The sequence below is a fragment of the Balearica regulorum genome, chromosome 1, assembly GCF_011004875.1.
Source record: "Balearica regulorum gibbericeps isolate bBalReg1 chromosome 1, bBalReg1.pri, whole genome shotgun sequence".
In the NCBI taxonomy this organism is placed as follows: Eukaryota; Metazoa; Chordata; class Aves; order Gruiformes; family Gruidae; genus Balearica; species Balearica regulorum.
Window position 1 is genome coordinate 146265520 of NC_046184.1, and position 21675 is coordinate 146287194.

The 21675-nt window shown below is 36.1% G+C and overlaps 1 protein-coding gene across 1 annotated transcript in view; it reads left to right on the top strand.

Annotated features, from left to right (window-relative positions):
- Nucleotides 1-21675, top strand: part of TMEM131 (transmembrane protein 131) — a 105695-nt gene that overhangs the window by 53037 nt on the left and 30983 nt on the right. Inside the window, exons 6-19 of the mRNA XM_075737682.1 lie at nt 911-1027; nt 1876-1998; nt 2712-2792; nt 6110-6260; nt 6376-6432; nt 7422-7483; nt 12583-12691; nt 14579-14687; nt 15523-15676; nt 15778-15948; nt 16277-16387; nt 16474-16608; nt 17090-17194; nt 18253-18339. Of these exons, the coding sequence (XP_075593797.1) occupies nt 911-1027; nt 1876-1998; nt 2712-2792; nt 6110-6260; nt 6376-6432; nt 7422-7483; nt 12583-12691; nt 14579-14687; nt 15523-15676; nt 15778-15948; nt 16277-16387; nt 16474-16608; nt 17090-17194; nt 18253-18339 (1572 nt within the window). The remainder of the gene's footprint in view (nt 1-910; nt 1028-1875; nt 1999-2711; nt 2793-6109; nt 6261-6375; nt 6433-7421; nt 7484-12582; nt 12692-14578; nt 14688-15522; nt 15677-15777; nt 15949-16276; nt 16388-16473; nt 16609-17089; nt 17195-18252; nt 18340-21675) is intronic.

Sequence of the window (21675 nt, forward strand, 5' to 3'; positions counted from 1 at the left end):
AGCTTGATTTCCCTTCCTTCTTTAAATGAACTACTTACTGCAATAATTACATACCTAAAAATATTAAGATACTGCAGTTCTTGATCTCATCTCAGTTACCAAGCAAATTTGAACTGAGCACAGGAACACACAGAAACCCTACTAGAAGAGGAGGAATAAAATATTGCATAGGAGTTCTGACTACGTTGGAAGTGTATACTGTAACTGATGGTTTAACAGCAGATCTCCTTTGTTGCTGAAGTGTACATTGCCTTAGAGCACATAATGGAACAAGCTGTTCTTGTACTTTTTTCTGAAAATTGTAAGTTCAGAGGAGTGACGTTAGTGTGAAGCAGCTACTCCATTGCACTTATAACCACTGCAATCCTGTTACAGGAACGTGCAAGTTAAAGAGCATGGTGTCAGCAGGGTTAACTCTTAACCACATTATTGTCAGATACAGTCCTCTAGTTTCAGTTTTGTCTGCAGGGCCTGTGGCTTAGCAGGGGCCATGTAAACACTAAAAAATTCACAGAAGCTGTCTGTAAGCAACCTTTCTCACTTCTGGAAGTCTTGTAGTAATTGCCTTTCCCCAATGCTCTGTAGACTGTCAGTCCAAAATATTTCTGTGATAAGCTGAATTCTTAAGTTCAGAATTCAATATTAAAAAATCAATTAAATATGCTCCTGCACTATATAATAGTTGTAAAATATTGGTATTTTTATTATTTTGTTACACATTTTTATTTGTCTAAAACTTTACTTTTTTTTTTTTCCCCTGAATCTGCAGTAGACTTTCTAACTTCAGTTTTCCATAAAGAACACACAGAGATCTTCCGTAGCACAAAAACTGTTGTTCATCTGCAGAGCGGAACGTCTTCAATAAACAGTTTTGCTTATTCCTCTGCTTACTTGCTTTTATATTTTCCAGAAAATTCTTCCAGGAGGAAACACGTCCTTTGATGTAGTTTTCCTCGCAAGAGTAGTGGGAAACGTAGAGAACACTTTATTTATTAACACTTCTAATCATGGGGTATTTACATATCAGGTAAGAGAATTATACTCATTCAGGAAAAGTTGTGAAGTGTGAATCAACCCGAGCAGTATCTATGATGGCATGCTTAACCATCCAAGGATATTTGCACAATAGTGGGAGGTTTTTTTATCAGCCCAGTTGAAGAAGTTTCCATCCCTGCTGCTTGTTGTAACACAGAGGTATACCATTATAAATATCTGTAGGGCAGTACTGTAAGTCAGATCGATGAAATTATGTAGGGTTTAAAATCCTTCCAACAACTTTTGTATGTGTGTTATTTTAGTGGCTCATTGCAGTGACCTAGCTGATTCTTTAGCTCTGTACTCATCTGATGCAGTAACAAGACAATGTTATTCATTAAGCTGGCAAAAAAATTACTCAAGATTCAGAAAGATAAACCAGTCAGATGAAAGAGTCTGAAAAGTGAGAGAAACCCTCTTGTTGAAACAATATGACTCTTACTGTGGCAATGTTTTGAAAACAACAACAAAAACGCTTCCCATGTAGATTAGTCTGTTCCATAATAATATGATTAAAGGATATTTCACATCTTTTTTAAACTTTAGCTAGTATCTAGTGTTTCAGACTATCAGAAAAAAAGATGGTATTTTGACTTCCTGTGCTCTAAATATATCGGTGTGTAAGTAGTAGCTATGAGTAATGCCCTTTACCTACAAACTAAACCAGTTTCTTATTTTAGTGCTTTAGGATGATACTGATTTTTAAATGTTGGGTTAGTAATCTACCAAGTACTCTTTTTGATGAATTTTATAGTATACTTCTAAAATTTGTGCATGTATGTTAGGCTCTGCAACAGTTACATACAGCTGCTTAAGCTTGTTTTTCTTTTTCTGAACCAGGTGTTTGGCATTGGAGTACCGAACCCCTATCGATTGCGCCCATTTATTGGGGCACGAGTTCCTGTAAATAGCAGTTTTTCTCCTATAATAAATATACATAACCCTCACAGTGAACCTTTGCAGGTGAGCCCTAGAGAAAACCATTAAATGCTAATCTGTGTTTATGATCTTAAACTGAAATTTTGTTTGGTTTGGTACTTAAAATTCTGTTTTAACTTGAAAGCTATTTGAGGCCAAATCTTTCATATGATACAAATTTTTTTTGTTTAAATGCAAATCAGTTGTTCTAGAAATTTTAGATTATGCTCACAGATCTCTTAATTCGCTAAATTGAGGCTTTACCGTGAAATTTCTATTTTTTAAAATAGTCATAATTACTGCAAAATAAAGAATTAAACTTCATTGGTGATTAAGAAAAATACTGAAGCAAACAAAGTAACATAATCTTGTGCTTTTAATCCAGGCATGCCTCTTAGCTTCCGTGTGTTTTGCACAGCATAAGGTGTCTTTACGGTATACCCTAGTATGTAACATTGGCAAGCATTCTTCTGTTGAGGCAGGATTGATATCTGTACGTAACCAAAAAAGTAAATGAGTAGGCCACTGATAAACGTGATCTGATTCTGTTAAGCGAGTGATCTACAAACTGTGAAATGCTACAGAAAGCACATAAAGTGTAGCACTAGCAAATGGCTATATCATCATTAAAAGAAAATTTATAAGATACTCCAGTGGTCAAATAGTTGCTAACCCATGCCATTGCACATTATAATACCTGATGACTAAAACAGGATCCCTCAAGTTGAGTACTAACATTTTCCTGTTACCCACCTCAGGTGGTAGAAATGTATTCCAGTGGAGGTGATCTCCATTTAGAGCTTCCAACAGGTCAGCAAGGAGGTACAAGGAAGCTATGGGTGAGTAGTAATGTCTTGTAACATTTGTTGTGCTTGTTTGGGGAGGCTTTATTTTGATATGATTTTAGGTTTGGGGGGGGGTTTACCAGCTTTGTTTCTTGTCGTGTAATCACTAAAAATAACCCATAAAAATGAAATAACAGGGTCTGTTAATTGTATGGTAATAGGAATTGAAGGAAACGTTTAATTAAAAGAAGCCATGTCTATTGAGTGGTGCTTTTTTGAATGAGAGGAATAAGATGATTGCTAGTAGAATAAATTACACCTACCTAAGCATTCAGGACAATGTGGTCCTGATGGCCTGTAGCTGTATCTAACCCACAGGAAAAATATACACTTTTTTTTTATTTTACCTTTTTTTCCACATGAAAAAGTCCTTCCTGTAGATCTCTGTGAATGCATAAATGGGTTGAAAAAAGCAGATGAACAAACGTAGGGAAGAAGAATCTATTAAGGACTACTAAATAAAACAGCAGTGTGTCTAGCTGCAATAAATCCCTGGATCATGAGTCAAGAAACTGTTCTGGAGAATATTCCTATAAGCATGCCTTGCAGTTACTCTTTACTCTTTGTGTCTGCTGCTGGAGACAGGGTAGTGGGTTGGATGGACTCAGGCTCTGGCCCATTAAATCTGTTTTGTTGTGTTCTTCACTTAAAGATATCAGTATGTGTTAGTTCAAAACTACATTAAGTGAAATAAATTTTAGAAACATCCTGAAGGTAAAGTATTGGGTCTGTGCTGTATATCACACTGTTGGTAATGTCCCACTAGATACAGGACCTATTTTCCTCTTTAATTAGGATTATTCCTTTTGTTGATGACTGGTTTTTGTCTGGGAGAGACTTTAAAGTCATTGGGCTCCAAAACTTGTCTCTTGCTCAAGTGTATCATTACAGTCACTGAAAGTTACATCTGCTGTAATGAGTAAAGCCAGGATATTTCCAAGTGAGCTAAGAAGGAATATCACAAAAGTTAATTCCTGGCTTTTCTGGAACAAGTCCATGAGAATGGTGGTATCTTAGTTTTAGATACAAAAGTTGCAAACAATTGAGTATGAATACAGATCACAAGCATTTTAAAAAATGCAGTAGAAAGAGTAAACAGATGCTGAGGGTTAGATGTAAACATTAAAATGGATTTTAAAAAACGAAGGTCCTAATGTTTTGACACTGTTTTAGTCAAACAGCATTGCTTCTAAAGATAGCCCCTTCCTTGTTGTCAAAAGAACTCCAGGGGAATGTTGAATTCTGTAGCCATTAGTAGGTATGTAATAAATGTGTTGGAGCCACAAACAGAAGAATAGATTTTTAAATGTCTGGTTTATTTCTAGTTCTGTTTCTTGTAGCTTTTTCATGTAGCTTTTCAGGTTCTCTAGGCCAGGTTGCCAGTTAAAGTGATGATGACATGCACATGAAAGCTTCCAGTGTATTGCACAGCTTACTTGCTCACTTCCCCTTGTCCCTGAGGTGGGATGGGGAGGTGAATCAGAAGAAAAAGGTAAAACTCGTGGGTTGGGATAAGGACAGTTTACTGGGACAGCAAAGGAAGAGGAAAATAACAGCAACAGTACTTATAAAAGATCATATAAGGTGGGGGATATACAATGTAATTTGAGTATTTGTAATTTGTATATAATTTGTACCCACCTGGAGCCTGATTCCCAGCAGCAGTGACTTCTCCCCAGCCAGCTGTCTTTATATACTGAGCATGACATCATGTGGTATGGAATATCCCTTTGGTGAGTTTGGGTCAGCTGTCCCAGCTGTGCCCTCTCCCAGCTTCTTGTGAAAATGAACTCTATCTCAGCTGAAAACCAGAACAATTGCATGGAAAGGCTTTTAGGTTAATACGAGTCTTGTTTTTCATATCAACCATTGCCATTTTAAAACAATAAGGCAACTAGAAGAAATTAAACCAGTAGGAGGAAACACCCAGATGTATCATTGTGTTGGCTATGTCAAGAGCTGCACTGCAGTTAGAAAAAGCTGAAAGTAGAAGAAATTATTTGAAATATGATGATACTTTGACATATGGATGTACATCATTGTCTAAAATTGTTTTGATGCTAAATGCTTGGATGATTGAATAATGCAGTCTGCATATGCAGGAGTACTTTTGTAATCACTATTCAAAGTTACTTCAGGGATCTGACAAACCTTGGATCCCTGGTTACATGAACGAAGAATCAAATCACATCCTTTGAAATTAATGAACGGCTGCATTATGTTAGGTCTGTGAATAAGTGCAAAAACAGAACCTGAAAGCTTCTTAGTTTAGGCACTCACCAAGTAGTAGCAGTTGAAACTAGTTACTTAGGTATTCAACAGTTTTCAAAGAGTACGTCTACAGTCGTTGTGCCATGAAAATTGACCACCAGAGTGGATTGGTGTGAGTTTGTACTACAGAAAGCACAGAAGAGTTGTGTAAGACAATCAGCAGCTATATGGATTGCGTCCTGTCCAGTTTCCTTCATCAAAAACACAAAGAAGCTGTCAACTGAAACAGTATCAATTGATGCAAGGACTACTCATCAAAAATTCCTACTTTGTCATGTTTGTTTACATTTAAAGTGGAAGAAGCTCCAAATTTCAAATCAAGATTTTTATCTTCTATTTAAAAAAAAAAGGAAAGAAGTCGAGTTCTCCAGCTCTTCTGTAGTGTGATGGGGAAGAATATGCAATGTTAGTATTTCAACTGTGGTTCAGAAGCTAATCTTGTGCCGCAGCTGTATCCAGCAAATATAGAAAGAATTGTCTTTTAAACCCTGAATGCAGATTGGAACTGATGGAACAGGCTTGGTACAGAAACTAAAGCACATTTTGGCGTTTTGCTCTAAATTGGTTGGTGCCTAGTAAACCTGCAGCTTCTGGCTACTTGCAGTTCTGCACTACTTCAGTTTCTGTTTAGCACTGAAACTGTATGCCTTGTGTCTGCTTTGGAGAAAAAACAATTAGAATATGCAAAACCACTATTTGATGTTACTGCGCTCTATAATATTTTTATGAATAGAGTTTGTTTATTGGTAGAATCTGTCAATTTAGTCTACTGTCTTTTTACCACAATTTTAATACATAAAACTTAATCAAATGGGACGTGAAAGTCTTCTTGCATATACCTATTTTTAATCAGTGTCAGATGTTTACAACTATCCTTACTAAATTTAATGGTAATTTCAATAACATGCAGCCTATATCTTACTGCTGTTGCAGCTTTTTATCTTAATAGAATTGTACTGAGTGCTTCTGTTGTATTTTTTTTGTGTGGCAGCTTTTTTTGTAATTACTGCACTCTTAGATGTGCTTTGATTATTTATCAGGAAATACCTCCCTATGAAACAAAAGGAGTGATGAGAGCCAGCTTTTCTTCAAGAGAAGCAGATAATCATACAGCCTTCATTAGAATAAAAACAAATGCCTCAGACAACGCAGAATTTATCATTCTCCCTGTTGAAGTAGAAGTTACAACAGGTTTGTAGAAAAGTGGTTTGTTGTTGGGGGTTTTGGGGTTTTTCTTTTAAGTTATTCAGCTTAATTAACTTTTAGTATAGTAAGAAAATGGTAACTTTTCTTTCTTTTCTTAAAGCACCAGGAATCTATTCATCAACAGAAATGCTAGATTTTGGTACACTACGAACACAAGGTAAATGATACTTCAGGTCTCAAAGTATTTATATAAGGAGTAACAGGAGGGGAAAGCCCAGTTATCTTTGTACTATTCAGACTGGCTTGTGGAATGATGCTTTTTAAAAGCCAGAGTTTCAAAAGCAGGATAACAGTGTGTTACAACAGTGCACAAATGTATTCACCTGCAAGTATCCTTGAGAGGTGTACAAGCAAACAGTAGCTTGCACATCCAGTTATAAGTCTAGTAATAAAATTAGTCTTACACTAATACACTTTCTAGTTGCACGTGGCTTAGTCTAAAAACCATTGTCAATTTACTTAATTTGTAAACTTTGTTTTGAAAGATTGCTTTAAATCTGTGTAAGTTTTAATAATTTTCAGACACAGGGAATAGTGAAAGTATGCAAACTTAATCAAATTTGTTACTTATGATACGATGTTTTTGTTTGAAGTGTCACTTACACATTTGTGCCTAACACTTTACATTTTAAATTAATATTGTTGAGTGAAATAAAAAAAATAAATGTACATATGGCAAAAAGTTGTAAAACTGAAGGTATCTTTTGAAACTGTAAAAGGGACTCATTACTGAAGAAAAACAGTATATATCTTCTTTCAACTAAAAAAAGGTAGCTTCTGAAGTACTTTTCTTTGCAACTTAACATGTAAAGATTTTTAAATAAGATTAGTTTCTGCTGAATATTGGTGCATCTGGCAAAATCATTCCTTGTAGTGTTTTCAGTCTGTTCATTTCTTAATGTGTTAGAAATATGAGTGGTTAGCTGAAGCATGTAATACCTACTAATACACAAAAAATGCAATTTTTAAGTGTGTCAGGTTCTTGGGACTAGGTATTTTGACTGGCTGTACTGTCATGTTAATCTAACTTTTTAACACTGAAGAAAAGTGAATTTATATGAGAAACCAGCTAGTGCAGATGACTTTGTATAAGGTTCTTATGTTAAAATAGCCTAATAGCCAGGTGTGTTTTTTGTTCTTTAACAGATCTGCCAAAAATTTTAAATCTGCATTTATTAAATTCAGGAACAAAAGATGTGCCAATTACAGTAAGTTTTATTTCCTTTCAATTTGAAACTTTCTACTTGGATTTACTTTCTCTCATAAAAATTGGTCATTCACAGGTTCACCATGTAGTATACAGAATTAGAAGCTAGGTGATGTGTGACTGAAAACGTCACTTAATAGGAAGACAAATAATCTATATGCATGGTAAAATTAATTGCTTCATAGCCTTCTTTGAATGGCTGTTTCAGCATTTATAGGCTCTGCCTGCAATATCTGAGCCTCTGGAAGCTTTTATACTTGAGAACAGTAACTCCTGTTCAGTGAATGAGAGATTAATGCAGTCTGTGGGATTCTTTGTCCTCATCACACACTCTGTGACAGTGTATAAAGTGGTTGCCCAACATAATCTTTTAAGATGAGCAAAGAGTTGCTTTCAAGAGCAGACTGTAAAATGACCCTTGTTTTCTCAGTTATCTGCTTTGTATCTTGAAATACGAAAAAAGCCCACAAACACTCTGGAGCCCTTTCCAGTGAGATCACTGCAGCTGCACATAAAGTGCAGCCAGCTTCAGAATTCTAGGATTTGGATTTTCTACTTTCTATTTTTATTACAGAATTTTGGCTCTGGTCTGGTAGTCCGCCTTTACTCATTCATACCTTTTTCCTCTGTAATTTTTCTCATTGCCCACTATTTTTCTCACTTTTTCCTTCTCCCCTTCCTGTCTTCCTTGTTTTCCAGATTTAGTTGTATAGCTAGCTATATGTTGTCCCAGTGCACTTCAAAAAGTGTTAAAGAGTCGAAAAGAAACCAGAGGAGCCAGAAGAGTGACTGAAGGATTGGCAAAGGTTTCTTACTGACCTCTTGGAGAGCTTTTCTGTGTTTTAAACCTTATAGCTCTAACTGTAGGGAATAGTATTTTAATAGTAGAGGTCTAACAAAAACTTAAAAGAAACTGGAAACTGAGGCTAGCTGAATTTAAACTAGAAACAGGACGCATTTTTAGTAACAAGGATAACTTTCCACTGTGATAATAGTCCATTGCAATGCTTGCTAAGTTGTTGACAAATAATTTTCAAGTCGAGAGAAACTCACAGTATAGTGCAAACAGAATTTAATTCATCGAAGTCCTAATGCTTATTGCATTAATGAGGTCAGATGATCCTGTAAGGTCCCTCGTGGCCTTGTAAGCTATGAACCAGCTTCCATGGAGGGTTTTTATTTACAAAAAGACCTGTATATGATTTTTTTCCAATCAGAGGGTTGGTAAATTTATTAAATTATTTTTCTAGCTATGTCTGCTATCTTTACATAATGTCCATCTTCTCAGATTTGTCGGGGTTTTGGTATAGGGACAGTTTTTTGTGGTTTTTTTTAATTTTTTTTAAGTGTGTAATATACTTCCTGAGTACAATGCAAAGAACCATATATTCAAACCATCAGTATTACTTTTAGTATCTGATAGCGTAGTACCTAATTTGTACTCCTCCATTAAAAAAAAAAAACCTAGCCTTTTTTTCTAAGCTATGATCTTTGGACCACAGACTATAGACCATAGACTGCAGTCTAATGGAAGGGTATTATTTGGTAGCCATTATACAGACAGAACTTTTCCAGATGAATTATTCTTTTACAGTGTATCAAAGCAGTAAATTTGGTGGCCTTAAAGCTTTTAGGACTCACTTTTGCAATGCTAAAGTTACCACGTAGGTCCAGATATGATGTATTTTTCAGTGTGTCACATATGGCACATCAAGTCAGTTGTTCTTACCATTAAGACACAGCTTAGTTGTGAAGTTTGTAACCTTTCTAGCATTTGAAGCATTGTGTGAATTTCTGTTGCTGTGCCAATCAAGGAATTTCAAAGTGGTAAGTTAGAGTAAAGAATTTTTGAAAGGAACCTGGTGAATAGCTTACTTCTAGGAAAGCTGGAGAAATGGATTTCTGACCCTTTAGAACTAGGGTTTAAAAGCAGTGAGACAGAGCTCTGTGACAAATTTTATCTTAATGTCAGAAGAAAAGGCCAAGGCTATATTTAGCATATATTTAAGCTGGGCGCTGGAGGAACTAAATATCTTCAGGTCATCTGTGTATGAGAGACCGCTAATACTGTTGCCAGAGTTGTAGCTGTTCTACCTTTAAGTACTTAGTCATGCTGTGGTCCAACAAATTGGTTGAGAAAAATAAGGGCGAGTCACTTTCTCTTTTGACTTCTAACACTCTTTATAAAAACTTCCTTAATTACATTTTGTAGGGTTTTCTCCACTAATAGGGAGAATCATGTTTATTTCATGACTGGATGAACTGTTGTCATGCTGCAACAATTAAGTCACACTGTCAAAAATCTGGTAAATGTAGATTGTTGAACGCTTTCTTTTATCCCTTCTCTAGAATGAAAATTTTATGTTTCTTTAATGCAGTTTAAGCCCATTTGATTGCTAAAAGCAAAGGCACACTTTAGAATTTGAGCTCCTGATCACGTTTGATAGCATGAAGAACCAGGAATTTCAGGACACCCATATATTAAAGCTGAGTTTTATCAGTTTCAAAACAAAAGGGTTTGTTATAAGAAAGTACTTACTTACTTCTGTCACAATTCACATACTTTAGGGTAGATTTTTTTTTCTCTTATCAACCTGCGAGAAGTAGTTTACTTCTGCGTTATGTTTTCAGTCTGCACATTTGAGTGCACACATCTCAAAGTTATCAAGGGAAAGTTACCTTAAAGGATTAGTATCTAGTAGTAGTTTATTCCATGGCTGTTCTGGATGGTGCTTTATGGTGAAAGTGAACTTCAGTTCAGTATGTCCCTGTTATACACTGAAGGGCAAGTTAGTACTGACAAAATAATTGTGTCTGTAAAAGTGAATAAGACAGTACAGAGGTGGTTTTGGCAATAATGGAACCAGCCTTAATCTGCTGCCTGTAGCCACTGGGCTTTTTCTTCTTGCAGCAGGGTAGCCATGTCTTTACTATCTGTAAGCAGAAGTCTACCGCCTGCTCAGTCTTTAGAGCGATATGCTCGGTGGGCAAGATAAAACTATGTTTGGGAGCCTCCTGACAGGTAAACAGTATGGATCAACATGTGCCAGTGTTTCAACCCATACTCTTTAGTTTACTAGAATAAGTGTAATCTGAGAGTCTTTCCCAATAACTGCTGCAATAGCACAAAGCTTTCTCTCCACTCTGTGTTCTCTAGAACATTTAAGTTCCTCATTTTCTGCCTTTATGCTAAATATTGAATGTATCTTCATACAGCAGGGTCAGGAATCCTGACTGGGGCACGCCATGGGAGAGCCATGTGTAACTGAAGCATGTCTACTTCAAATTCTTCTTTCCCACAGAAGTTGATGTTAGGAGATTTTCTGAGAAAATTGGTGGTAGATTCTTGATGGAACTTGTTTTGCATGTATTCACACAACCTGTCTGTATTTGATGATTCTTAAGGCACATCTCAGGACAAATTTTGGTCGGGCTTTATTTGAAATAGGTTAAAACTTGAGGAAAGTGAAATTGAAAGGACTCTTAAGGATGTTTGTTTTTCCTTTAGTTGTATTAATTCTGTATTTCCTTTTGTAGCATGTAATCAAGCAACAAACAAGAAATGTGCATGATATAGTTGAGAAATTTTCAACAAAACAGTGCTAAATTCCTTCCTTAAATTCATTAGCTGTAGATGTTTTGAGTAAATATATCTAGGTTTGTTACACTTGTGGTTTAAGGGATGCACCTCTGAAACCTGCCATTTTTCTGGCAACAGCCTGTCCTTTTGAATATTTCGGATTTCATTTAGTAAATTTCATTTACTAAATGAAATCAGTATAATTTCAAACTTCAATAATTCAAAAACAGCCTTTTGCATGAAAAGAGCTCATTGAGAGAAATAGCAAATATCTGCACCACATGTATGCAGATGATTGACAAAGGTCAGTACTATGAATCCAAAATTCAAAACTTCTAGATGAGTTAACAGAGATTATTCATTAACTGCAGGAGCAGTGCTGCTTGTTTCTTCTAAGGATCATGCAGTCTGCAGAACTTAGTTATGTATGCACAATTTTATGGCTTTAATTTACAATCAAGGACAGCTTAGCTTGGAAGAACTGTAGCTGATTTGTACCACTAGCTGTCTGCCTCTGACCAAGAAAGGCTCAGCTGCTTATGAAGCAGGTGCTAAACCTCTGCAGCTCAGCATAAGGTAAACCAGCACACATTTCAGTTTCCTTAATACAGCATCCTGTAATTTGCAGTAGCTTAACAGCTGCTACATGAGCAGCTGAGCTGTTCTTACAGCAGGAGAAGACAGCTGCGGGGGGAGGAATCATGGCAGCCACCCTAATTTTAAGCAAAACAAGAAAAAGAGCATTTAAATGCTCCATGCCCAGTTTCCCTCCATGGAATCTAAATAAAGAGTTTGCTAGCAATCTTTATAGAAGTCTTCAGATGTTGACGTAGAGTCCGTAATCCTGCTGCCTAGCAGTGAGTATCTCTACAAATCAGCTCTGGCTAATAACGAACACATTTGCTATTCCATGAATGCCCAGTTTACCTTTTTCATTTAGTTTAAAACAGTAATCCTCCAATATAAAATGTAATCTTGTAAAATATTGGTATAGAATGAGTGTCATCTCAGATTTACAAAACCATTCTCTATACAGTTGGTGGTTTGTTGTTTTTTTTTCCTGTGGCAGCTCTGTGGACTTAGCATGGGATCAGAGACAAGGTAGATGCCTGTATCATCATCAGTAATTGCACAAGTCAGTTAACAGCTTTGTTAATGACTGCACTAGAAACAAATAGTTTAGCTATTGTAACCCTGCAGCATTAAGAATAAAAAATAAATCTTAATTTCAATGCAGCTTGTTTTCTGTTTTATTAACATGTTTCTGGCCATACTGTCACTTCATCCAACATTCCCAAGCAGAACTCTTTATTGCCCACTTTCCTGCATACTGAGTCATTTGCAGGACCCGAAAAAAATTTTTAAGCCTCTTAAAATGCTGCTTTGTTATAGGAAAGATGGACCTGTAAGGCCTCAGCCAAAACTAGTTGCAGTTGTATCACTTTGAAGGATACATGAAGGCTGCACAGTGTGTTAATAATGATAAATTTATGGGTGCTTCATATTTTGATTGTTTGCAGAGTGTTAGACCTACACCACAGAACGAAGCTATAACAGTACATTTCAAGCCAGTTACGTTAAAAGCCTCTGAAAGTAAATATACCAAAGTTGCAAGTATTAGCTTTGATGGTAAGTAGTGCTTCTGTCTTCTTGGAACTTGTCAAGTGCTTCTTAAAACTTGCTGAAACTTCATGAATCATATTCAGTCTCTTAACAAAATGTTATTGGTAATTTTGAGAAAGAAATGGAATTTTCCTACCTGGAAAAGGCTTACAGTTCTTCTAACTTCAGTTATTTCTGAAGGGATTGTCTCTAATCATAATCAGCAAGTAACTTAGACTGGTAAGTACTGGTGAGAAGAGAAGGAATTCTTAATTCTTCTATGAAACATAAGCAGTGTTCTTATGTTAAGGCACTGATTATTTAAAAAGTATTGTTAGTCCAAATAGGCATTGGTTTTTGAGAAATCCTGACAAACCAGGACATGTTCCTCACAGTAATGTGTATTAGAAGGGAGTATATCCCTTGGATTGCCCTTTGATCATTCCAAAGCTTAAAAAAGAATAAGAAATCTTTAAAAAAATTGCATTTTATGTTGGGATGCCCATGGAAATAGGGCTCTGACATGCTCTTGAGAACCTTACTGTGAACATTGGCTTATTTTATTTTGCTATATTGAATTCATATTAAAGAAAAAGTGAGATGAAGGTGGAAAAAACCTTTTACTGGTATCTTTCCTACAAAGGTACGTAATGTATGCTGATACTGACTTTCATTTATATCTTTATGAAAGAAGTGTCGGGTCGTTTTCTTCCTACGTAGTGTGACTGTAAATACTATGCTGACATTTTGTAGAAAGGCACCTCCATTTTTATAGATATTTTAAAGAACGATCAGAATGCTGTTGACCTACTCAGGTATTACTGGTTTAAGGTACTAGTTGGTGCTGTAAGTTTTTCTGCCTGGATTGCTTGAAAATGGAAGTTTATAGATGAAATGTTTTTCATTTCAGGTAGACATAATTTTAGGAGTTGTATGGATAGACAGTGAAGTAATGACTTGTAATGACACTAAGTGAAGTGATAGTAAGATGAGTGAAATATATTTTAACCTATAAATAAATTCTGAAATAGTTGAACTCTGTCAACCTGAGGTGGTAATATGTTCAGATTTTGAAGCTGGAGGGAATTGTTATATGAGCACCTGCTGACTAACATATGATAGATTTTGGAAGGAATGGTAGTTGGGGGAAAATAACCAGTCAAGCTGCTTAATGTGTTTAAGGGATTGACTTGGTGAAGCAGCCAGCCCTAAATATTTGCTATTTCAGCTGTCCTAATACATGGAGGAGCTTTAGGGGCTGGTGGTTTCTCCTAACGTTTGAATCCCTTGACTTTTCTGGCGATATTGCTACCAGGCTAACATTGCTTGTTCTGTGATCTTGGAGCACAGACCCGTGAGCATCATTCTTGGTGCCTGTGTAGTTTGGGTTCTTACATAGTTTCTGATTCTATTTCTGTAAAGTTTAGGATTTCTCTGATTTCTTCATTATTAAAAAGTTGCTGTGTTTCTAGCCCAAAGTCCTGCTTGACTGGTAGTTCCAAGTGAGGAGCCCAGCCATCTCAAGTTTCTGTTCTGTTACTGGAGGGACAGGTGTATCCCATACTCTTAAGTGGGGAATTCAGCTCACCTGAGTTATCCTCTAGACATGTCCAAGTTATTTATTTGACAGGAGCAGTCAGGCTTCCCTGTTGTAGATAAGCTTACTAACTCAGGCAGGTCAACTGATTAGTTGGTGTAAAGAGGGAGGAATTCAGAACTCAGATCTCTTACTTTCTGGACTTACCCCATGTAAGTTGCTTATTGAAATTTCCTTAAGATATGTTTTTTCTCTTCCATGATACTTCATTTCTGGGCTAGCTCTGTGCTTTTATTCTTTCACTCGTGCTAGCCTAACCTAATGGATCATTTTTTTTGGTCTGCTCTAACAAACTTCTTATATTCTTCTATGTACAGCGTCAAAAGCAAAAAAAGCATCACAGTCTTCTGGGAAAATAACTGTTAAAGCGAAAGAGAAGAGCTACTCCAAACTTGAAATACCATATCAAGCAGAAGTGTTGGATGGGTAAGCTTACAGTAATTGAACATAGCTCAAAACCTAAATGCTGTAAATTAGCTGATGTAGCAGGGAATTTAGCCTTTTTACAGGGAGAGGAGATATAAAGAGGTGATGCCCAAGTTTTCTGAATCTGGAGCTCATTTATAACTACAATTACTAGTTTGATTTTTTTCTGTTTTTACACTAGTAGATGAGGTCATCTTAGTAATGCATAAGCTAGTTTCAAGGCTGGGGTTCAAAGTGACCTTAGGGAGTTGTGTTTCATAGCAGTTGAAGGCTGCAGATGAGACCTTTAAAAAATGCAGTATGGGAAATTTTTCCAGTTTTGCATTTGCTGTTTTATCACTATATGAAGTAAAAGCAGAGAAAACATTTTTGGTTTTAAGCAAAATGTTGGAAGAACTATCAGTGCTTCCTTATTTTTTATTTATTTACAAAGTGTGACTAAGTTGACTTTAACATTAATATTGAAATGAGGTGCAACTTTATCAACAGACCTGACAGTATGTTAAAGGCAAACAAACTAAACCTTACCTATCAGAACTTTTGTGCTGCAGACACTTGATTTGGTTAATAAGGAATATGCATGCTTTGCAAACTGTCTTAATACATCAACACTTCCTTTTAGTCCTCCTAATATGGCAATTCACATATTTTCTTATCTCATTTGAATGACTTAATTATCAATATCCTTGTAGTGCTAATAATATAGTTTCAACATCCAGTGAGATATGTACCTTTTCTGCTGTTTGATTGAATGAATTCTAGTCTTTTGTGTAAGAAAAACACTTTTATGATTGAGGAAAGTCTTTATTTTTCTCATACTGTTTTCTTTTAATAGATATTTAGGATTTGATCATGCTGCCACACTCTTTCACATCCGTGACAATGCTGCTGATTCTGTGGAAAGACTGATCTATCTAACAAACACATTCAGTTTTGCAGTCCTTATACATGATGTTGTGTTACCAGAAGAAGCAAAACCAATGTTTAAAGTAAGCCTCATTTCCATGAACATTTTTACATAATAGTAAATGCTTAAATGTACTGCACTTTGTTAAATTGTAACATTGATCTTCATTGTTCATTGATCTAGGTCCAGAACTTCAGTAAACCAGTCTTAATTCCGCCTAATGAATCCAGATATATTTTTACACTTCATTTTATGCCTTCCACATCATCTGTTCATATTGATAATAATATTTTACTTATCACCAATGCTTCTAAATTTCACCTACCTGTCCGAGCATACACAGGATTTTTAGACGTAAGTATTTTCCTTTTTTTTTTTTAAGCTACTTTAGTCTAATTAGAGGCATACTTCATTGGACTGTTTTTAATTCCTTATTCTAATTCTATGGGAGGATGGCTTTTTTAATTTCAAAATTATTTTACAAGTTCTTTCCTTAAACAACTTCAGTTACTGCTGAAAAATTCTTTTTTGTTCCCTTTAGTTTTATATAGAAAATGTATAGAATTTTGAGATTTTCACAGTACTGCTGTATTAGACTTATTAATGTATTTGTTAATGAGCTTAGAGTTTGAGCACATTTTGTATTTAACCTATGCTAAAATACCTTTATCAATCTTTCTAGTACTTTGTACTGCCTCCAAAAACAGAGGAGCGATTTATAGATTTTGGCATATTGAGTGCAACAGAAGCTACTAGCATTTTATTTGCAGTCATCAACAGCAATCCAATAGAGGTAAGTGTGGATTTATTTTTAGTTTGCCTTTTAAAAAAATTACGTCAGTGTTGTTACTGAAAACAGTACCTTTTGTTCTTTTTAAGCTGGCTATAAAAAGTTGGCATATTATAGGAGATGGTTTGGCCATAGAACTTCTAAAAACCGAAAAGGGAAACAGAACAACAATAACTGCAAACCACCATGAACTACAAAATGCTAGTGCATCTGATCAGTCTTCAGTAAGTAATCCTTTGAATCCATTGCTTAAAGCTAGATTTGGGGGGGGGGGGGGGGGGGGCACGACAAATCTGTGCAACTTCTTCCAGTTTCATTTTAGCAGGGGGGAGGGAGGGTAAAAATTCCTAAATTTTGTATGAATTTGAGTATGATAAAGCATGTAGAATTTTTAAAATGTATTTTAAGAAGCAGTATTATGTTATTGGTTAGATTTTGAAAGGGGGAGCTTCAGAAACAGTAACCTCCATACCCTCAGATGATGCTTATCATTTGTCTGCGAAGAGTGGAATTTATCACCTCAAGGAACAGATAATTTTTTTGTTAGAAACTGATGTATTTGAATTTTTCCTTTTACCACTGACTATTGTTTCAAATGTATTTTGATTTAGTTTAAAGAAATAAGAGGATGTTGAGTATTTTTTTGTAGTGAAATTTCTTTCCAATAAATGGCATACAATGAATAACTTTTTCTACCATTTACAGGTGATACTACCATCAGGTTATTATGCTATATTTAGAGTAAAACTAATAGCGAAAGAACTTGAAGGAATTCATGACGGAGCTGTACAAATCACGACAGATTATGAGGTATATTTAGTGTATATTCATGGGTGTTGCCCAAATGATATGTTTAATTTTTAAGCGTGAAGTTTTAAGAGTTGTATTAGTGGACAGATTGCAATATCAGGGAGAAGCTGAGGTTGGAAGCGACCTCTGGAAGTCAGTTATCTCTGCAAGGTAACGACAGTAATGCTACTTACGCTGTGTCTTCTCTAAGGAATGAAGAATGACTTTCATTATGATTTTTCATCTGGCTTTCAAAAATACCCATTTAAATCTGACCTAATGCTTTGAGGTATGGGTTCTTCAATGACTTGACACATCTCAAAGCATCAATGCATGGATATTTTGGCATAACACACGCTGACAATGTGCTTTTGGTACATTATCAGTTACTGAAATTGAGCTATCATTTCAGAGGTTTTTCTGTCAAAATCCAATGTAAAAGTTGTTTTGGAGAAATCGAAGTTTGCTGACAGTTCGTGAAACAGAGTTCTTACACTAAGATTAGTAAGGGAGAGAACAACAGCCAGTTGGTTCTCAACTTCATATGTGTTTCCTGTTAATAAATCATTTTGCCGGAGAGAGAGATTCTAATACGTAATGGAATTTGTGTTTAATATCTTTGGGTGATATATGTAGGAAAAAGAAGTGACACACTGTGCTTATGAAACCAGGAAATTCTATAGGTTATTGTGTGGTTGTGATGAAACCGCAGAAAATAGGAAATTCCTTATTTCTGCCAGTTATCTAAGATTTTAAGCTTTTTTTAATATGTTATGAATTTCTTATTTTCACTTATATTTTAACTCTGCTTTTGTGTTCCACATATAATGGTGCTAAGTATGACTGAGCAAAGGTGTGCTTCCTGAGAGTATGGAGTGACTAATCTGAATATGATGATGTGTGGAAATCTTAATTCATGTCTCCATGTTTTAAATGTATACATAAGCCTAGGCTACATTAATTATAGAATTTCAGAGTTTTGTTATTCTATGCAATTCAGAAGTGGAAGAGATATCTAGAAGCTGATATTTAAGTATTTTTTCCTAAACTTTTCTTGTTCTCTTTTTTTTTTCCCCCAGATTTTAACTATACCAGTGAAGGCAGTGATTGCTGTAGGCTCGCTGACCTGCTCCCCAAAACATGTTTTTCTTCCACCTTCTTTTCCGGTAAGAACGTTGGATCATAGCATTAAATGTTTTCTTGCTGTGTTTTTTATTTATCTGTCCTTTTCAAGAGAAACTGCTCTCTTAAATTGTTGCATGTCAAATTGCTGGAGAGATTGTGCTACCGAACTGTTATGATTCAGCTTGTTGCTATTTTGGGGGGGTTTTCCCCCATACACACATGTCCCAAGCATGAGTTATCCCTACATCTCCTCTACTGCCCCCTTGAATGGGATCTTGGAATACTGATATGATCCCAAACCTGATTCGTTGCAACCTCATTCTAACGTAGCTGTGATCACTTATGTGGTTGTTACCAATTCATGTGCGTTAGCACCAAGAGTAAGAAGAGAGAGATGAAATTGCACAAATGCGTTTTTCAAATTCCTGAAGTGTACTGCCAAAGACAACAAAGTCAGCTAATAAACTGACATTTTAGCATAAGAAGTCCTTGATCTCTGTGAAAGCATTATTGTATTGTTTCCACACTAAAATTAGATTTTCTCGGGGGTACGTGGTAGAGTACCTGAACAGGAAGGCAAGAAAGCTGTGTGGGTCTACAGCTCTCTGCAAAAGTATGAACGGCTGTTTTCATCCTTGCTCCTGCAGTAGTGTTTATTCAGTGAGTGCTGAAAGCAGCTTCTTTGCTCAAGCTGGTAACCAGATAATAGTTTCTTCTCGCTTGGCATTCAGCATAACCGTAGAAGCATGGGCAGTCAAGGCATATTGACTTTGCAACTGGTATTTCATTGAAGTCTGAACTTTATGTGACTTTCAGATGAGTGGGGAATGTAATATGGTGGAAGTCATAGGGAGAGAGATTGAAAACTGGGGGGGGGGGAAATGAGCAAAAGGAGAAAGAGATGGCAGTTTTCTGAAAGGATAAAACTAATTCTGTGCGTGTTGGTGGAAATGGGTTTTGCTTCCTTGTCTGTTCTGCGTGGTCTCAGTCTGTCATAGAGCACTGCCTGTTCTCACCTCCTCTTCCGATAGCTCCTTAGTATCTCCTGCTTATCTTACAATTTGTGTACTCTTAAATAGTAATTTTTCACTGGCAAATCAAATGTTTTACCTCATGTCTAGTAGATAAATGATCATTTTTTGAAAAAGTAATGCAATAGGTTAGTCAGCAGGACTTCAGTAAATCATTACTACATTTGCCCCATTATCCATTCCATCTCCCTTCTGATCTACTTCACAAATTGTTCTGAAGTCTTTTGCTGCTCTTGAGATCAAATGGTCTTACCTACAGTTGCACAGATCTCTTGCTATTTTTTATCTTTTTATCTTTAGGATCTGTGTTTTGTATTTGACTATATGGACAGACTATTATGTGGATATTTATTACACTGACTACTGCTCCATAAGCCTTTGATGAATTGAAGTAACTTAAAGGTCCATTTCCCTTTCTTTCACTAAAGATATAGCAATTTCTATATTCTGTATCCTAATTTATATATCCTAATTCCTGGCAAGATCATTGTCCCTCTTGTATGCCACATTAACATATTGTTCCATTTTGGGCCATAAAGAATTTTTTTTTTTTTTTTTTTTTAAAATCTCCCTTTATTTTGTTCTAACTGGAATGGCTAAAGAGCTTCTTGATGTATCTTAATATACACCCAAGGTCTTAGTCAGCTTGTTGGTTTTTTTTGTTCACTTTTTTTTTGTTGTTGTTTTGGCAGGCCCTACTTCTTGCAACACCTGTGTTTCTCAGCCTCTAAGGCATAGCTTCCTTGCTGTCATCATTCTTTCTCATTCCCAGACTGCTGTGATTTTTATTGGCTTCATGCTCTTTACCAGAAATGTTTTCACATAATTATTTATTCAGGTGACCTTTGGACTCCTGCATTTTGTTTGGGAGTATAGATTCAGATATAATTATCAGCTTTGACAAGATTCTACACTGTTTTCTGTGTTCAAGCCCCAAGCTTTTCAGAGCAGTCAGCTTCACTTGCTACTTCTGTTAGTTGGTCACTTAGCTCTCTCGATATTTGAGAACATTGACAGCAGATTAACTTTTCCTTTTTCTTGGATTCATTTCAAACTAAACTTGTGATCACTGAATTCATGACACTCTTGCATCTAGTTGTTCTGTAATGCCACCATTACTTATGAAAATAAGCCTCAAATAGCATCAGTTCTTCTTGTTTCAGTGTTTGGTAGAGAAATTTGACAGCTATAACATCCAGAAATAACTAGGTGCTACAATTTTAGTAACACTTGCTCTTCAGTTCATATCTAGGATGTAATTCTCCTGCAGCTGCCTGGTTCCCAGTACTGTCTGTTTATAATTTTAGCGTATTTGCACCTAAGTCTGATTTCTGGTATTCTGACAAAGTTTGTCAGCAATACACTAACAGTGTATACAAGCCTTGTAAAGATCTGTTTAAATCAAGACACTGATCTTAGCTGTGTTGACTTCTGCTTCATAATGTCATTTTGTAGCTCACAGTGCCACCTCTCAACTCTTCCCTGATCAAAGCTCATCTTTGAGGACCTGTGTGCTGAATAGCGTTGTTCTGGTTTTCTTATTGCTGCTGGGTAAAGTCTTCTTCCCTTACCTGTTGTTTCATGTTTACATGCTGCGTAAGGGTCTTAATAAAATACTCTTCATTTGTTCTACAGAGTTTAACAAACCTTTACTGTACCCAATTGATGGCAGTTTGTTACTCACAGGATTCCACAGACTTACCTCCTATTCAGTTTAGCAGGACTGTACTGTTTAGAGATTTAATCTTGTAGTTTCTTTCCCTGTGCAGTTGCTATTATTGAGACTGTTATACTATGTCACTGTGCTGGTTTTGGCTGGGGCAGAGTTAATTCTCTTCATAGTAGCTAGTATGGGACTGTATTCTGGATTTGCGCTGGAAACCGTGTTGATAATACAAAGATGTTTTGTTTTATTTTATTGCTGAGCAGTGCTCACATAGAGCCAAGGCCTTTTCTTGGCCTTGTCTTTCTTGGGTTTATTTGCCTCTCTCTGTTATTTTCCTTTGTTGTTGTTGTTGTTTATTATTATTAAGTAATGAAACTGTTCTTATCTCAACCCACAAGTTTTCTTGCTTCTACCCTTCCAATTCTCTTCCCCTCATACTGCTGGGGAGGAGTGAGCGAGCAACTGTGTGGTGCTTAGTTGCCGGCTGGGATTAAACCACGACAGTCACTATTTCCTGAGGCAACAGTCAAATTTTGAGCCTGCAGAATGCATCTCTCCACTTCAGTCCTTACCTTGAGAACTTTTTAAAAAGCTGAAAGTATTGATTTAAGGGGACCATAGAAAACTCTAGTCATGTTCATTAGAAGATAGTGTTGGGTATTTAAATTTGCTTGTATTCA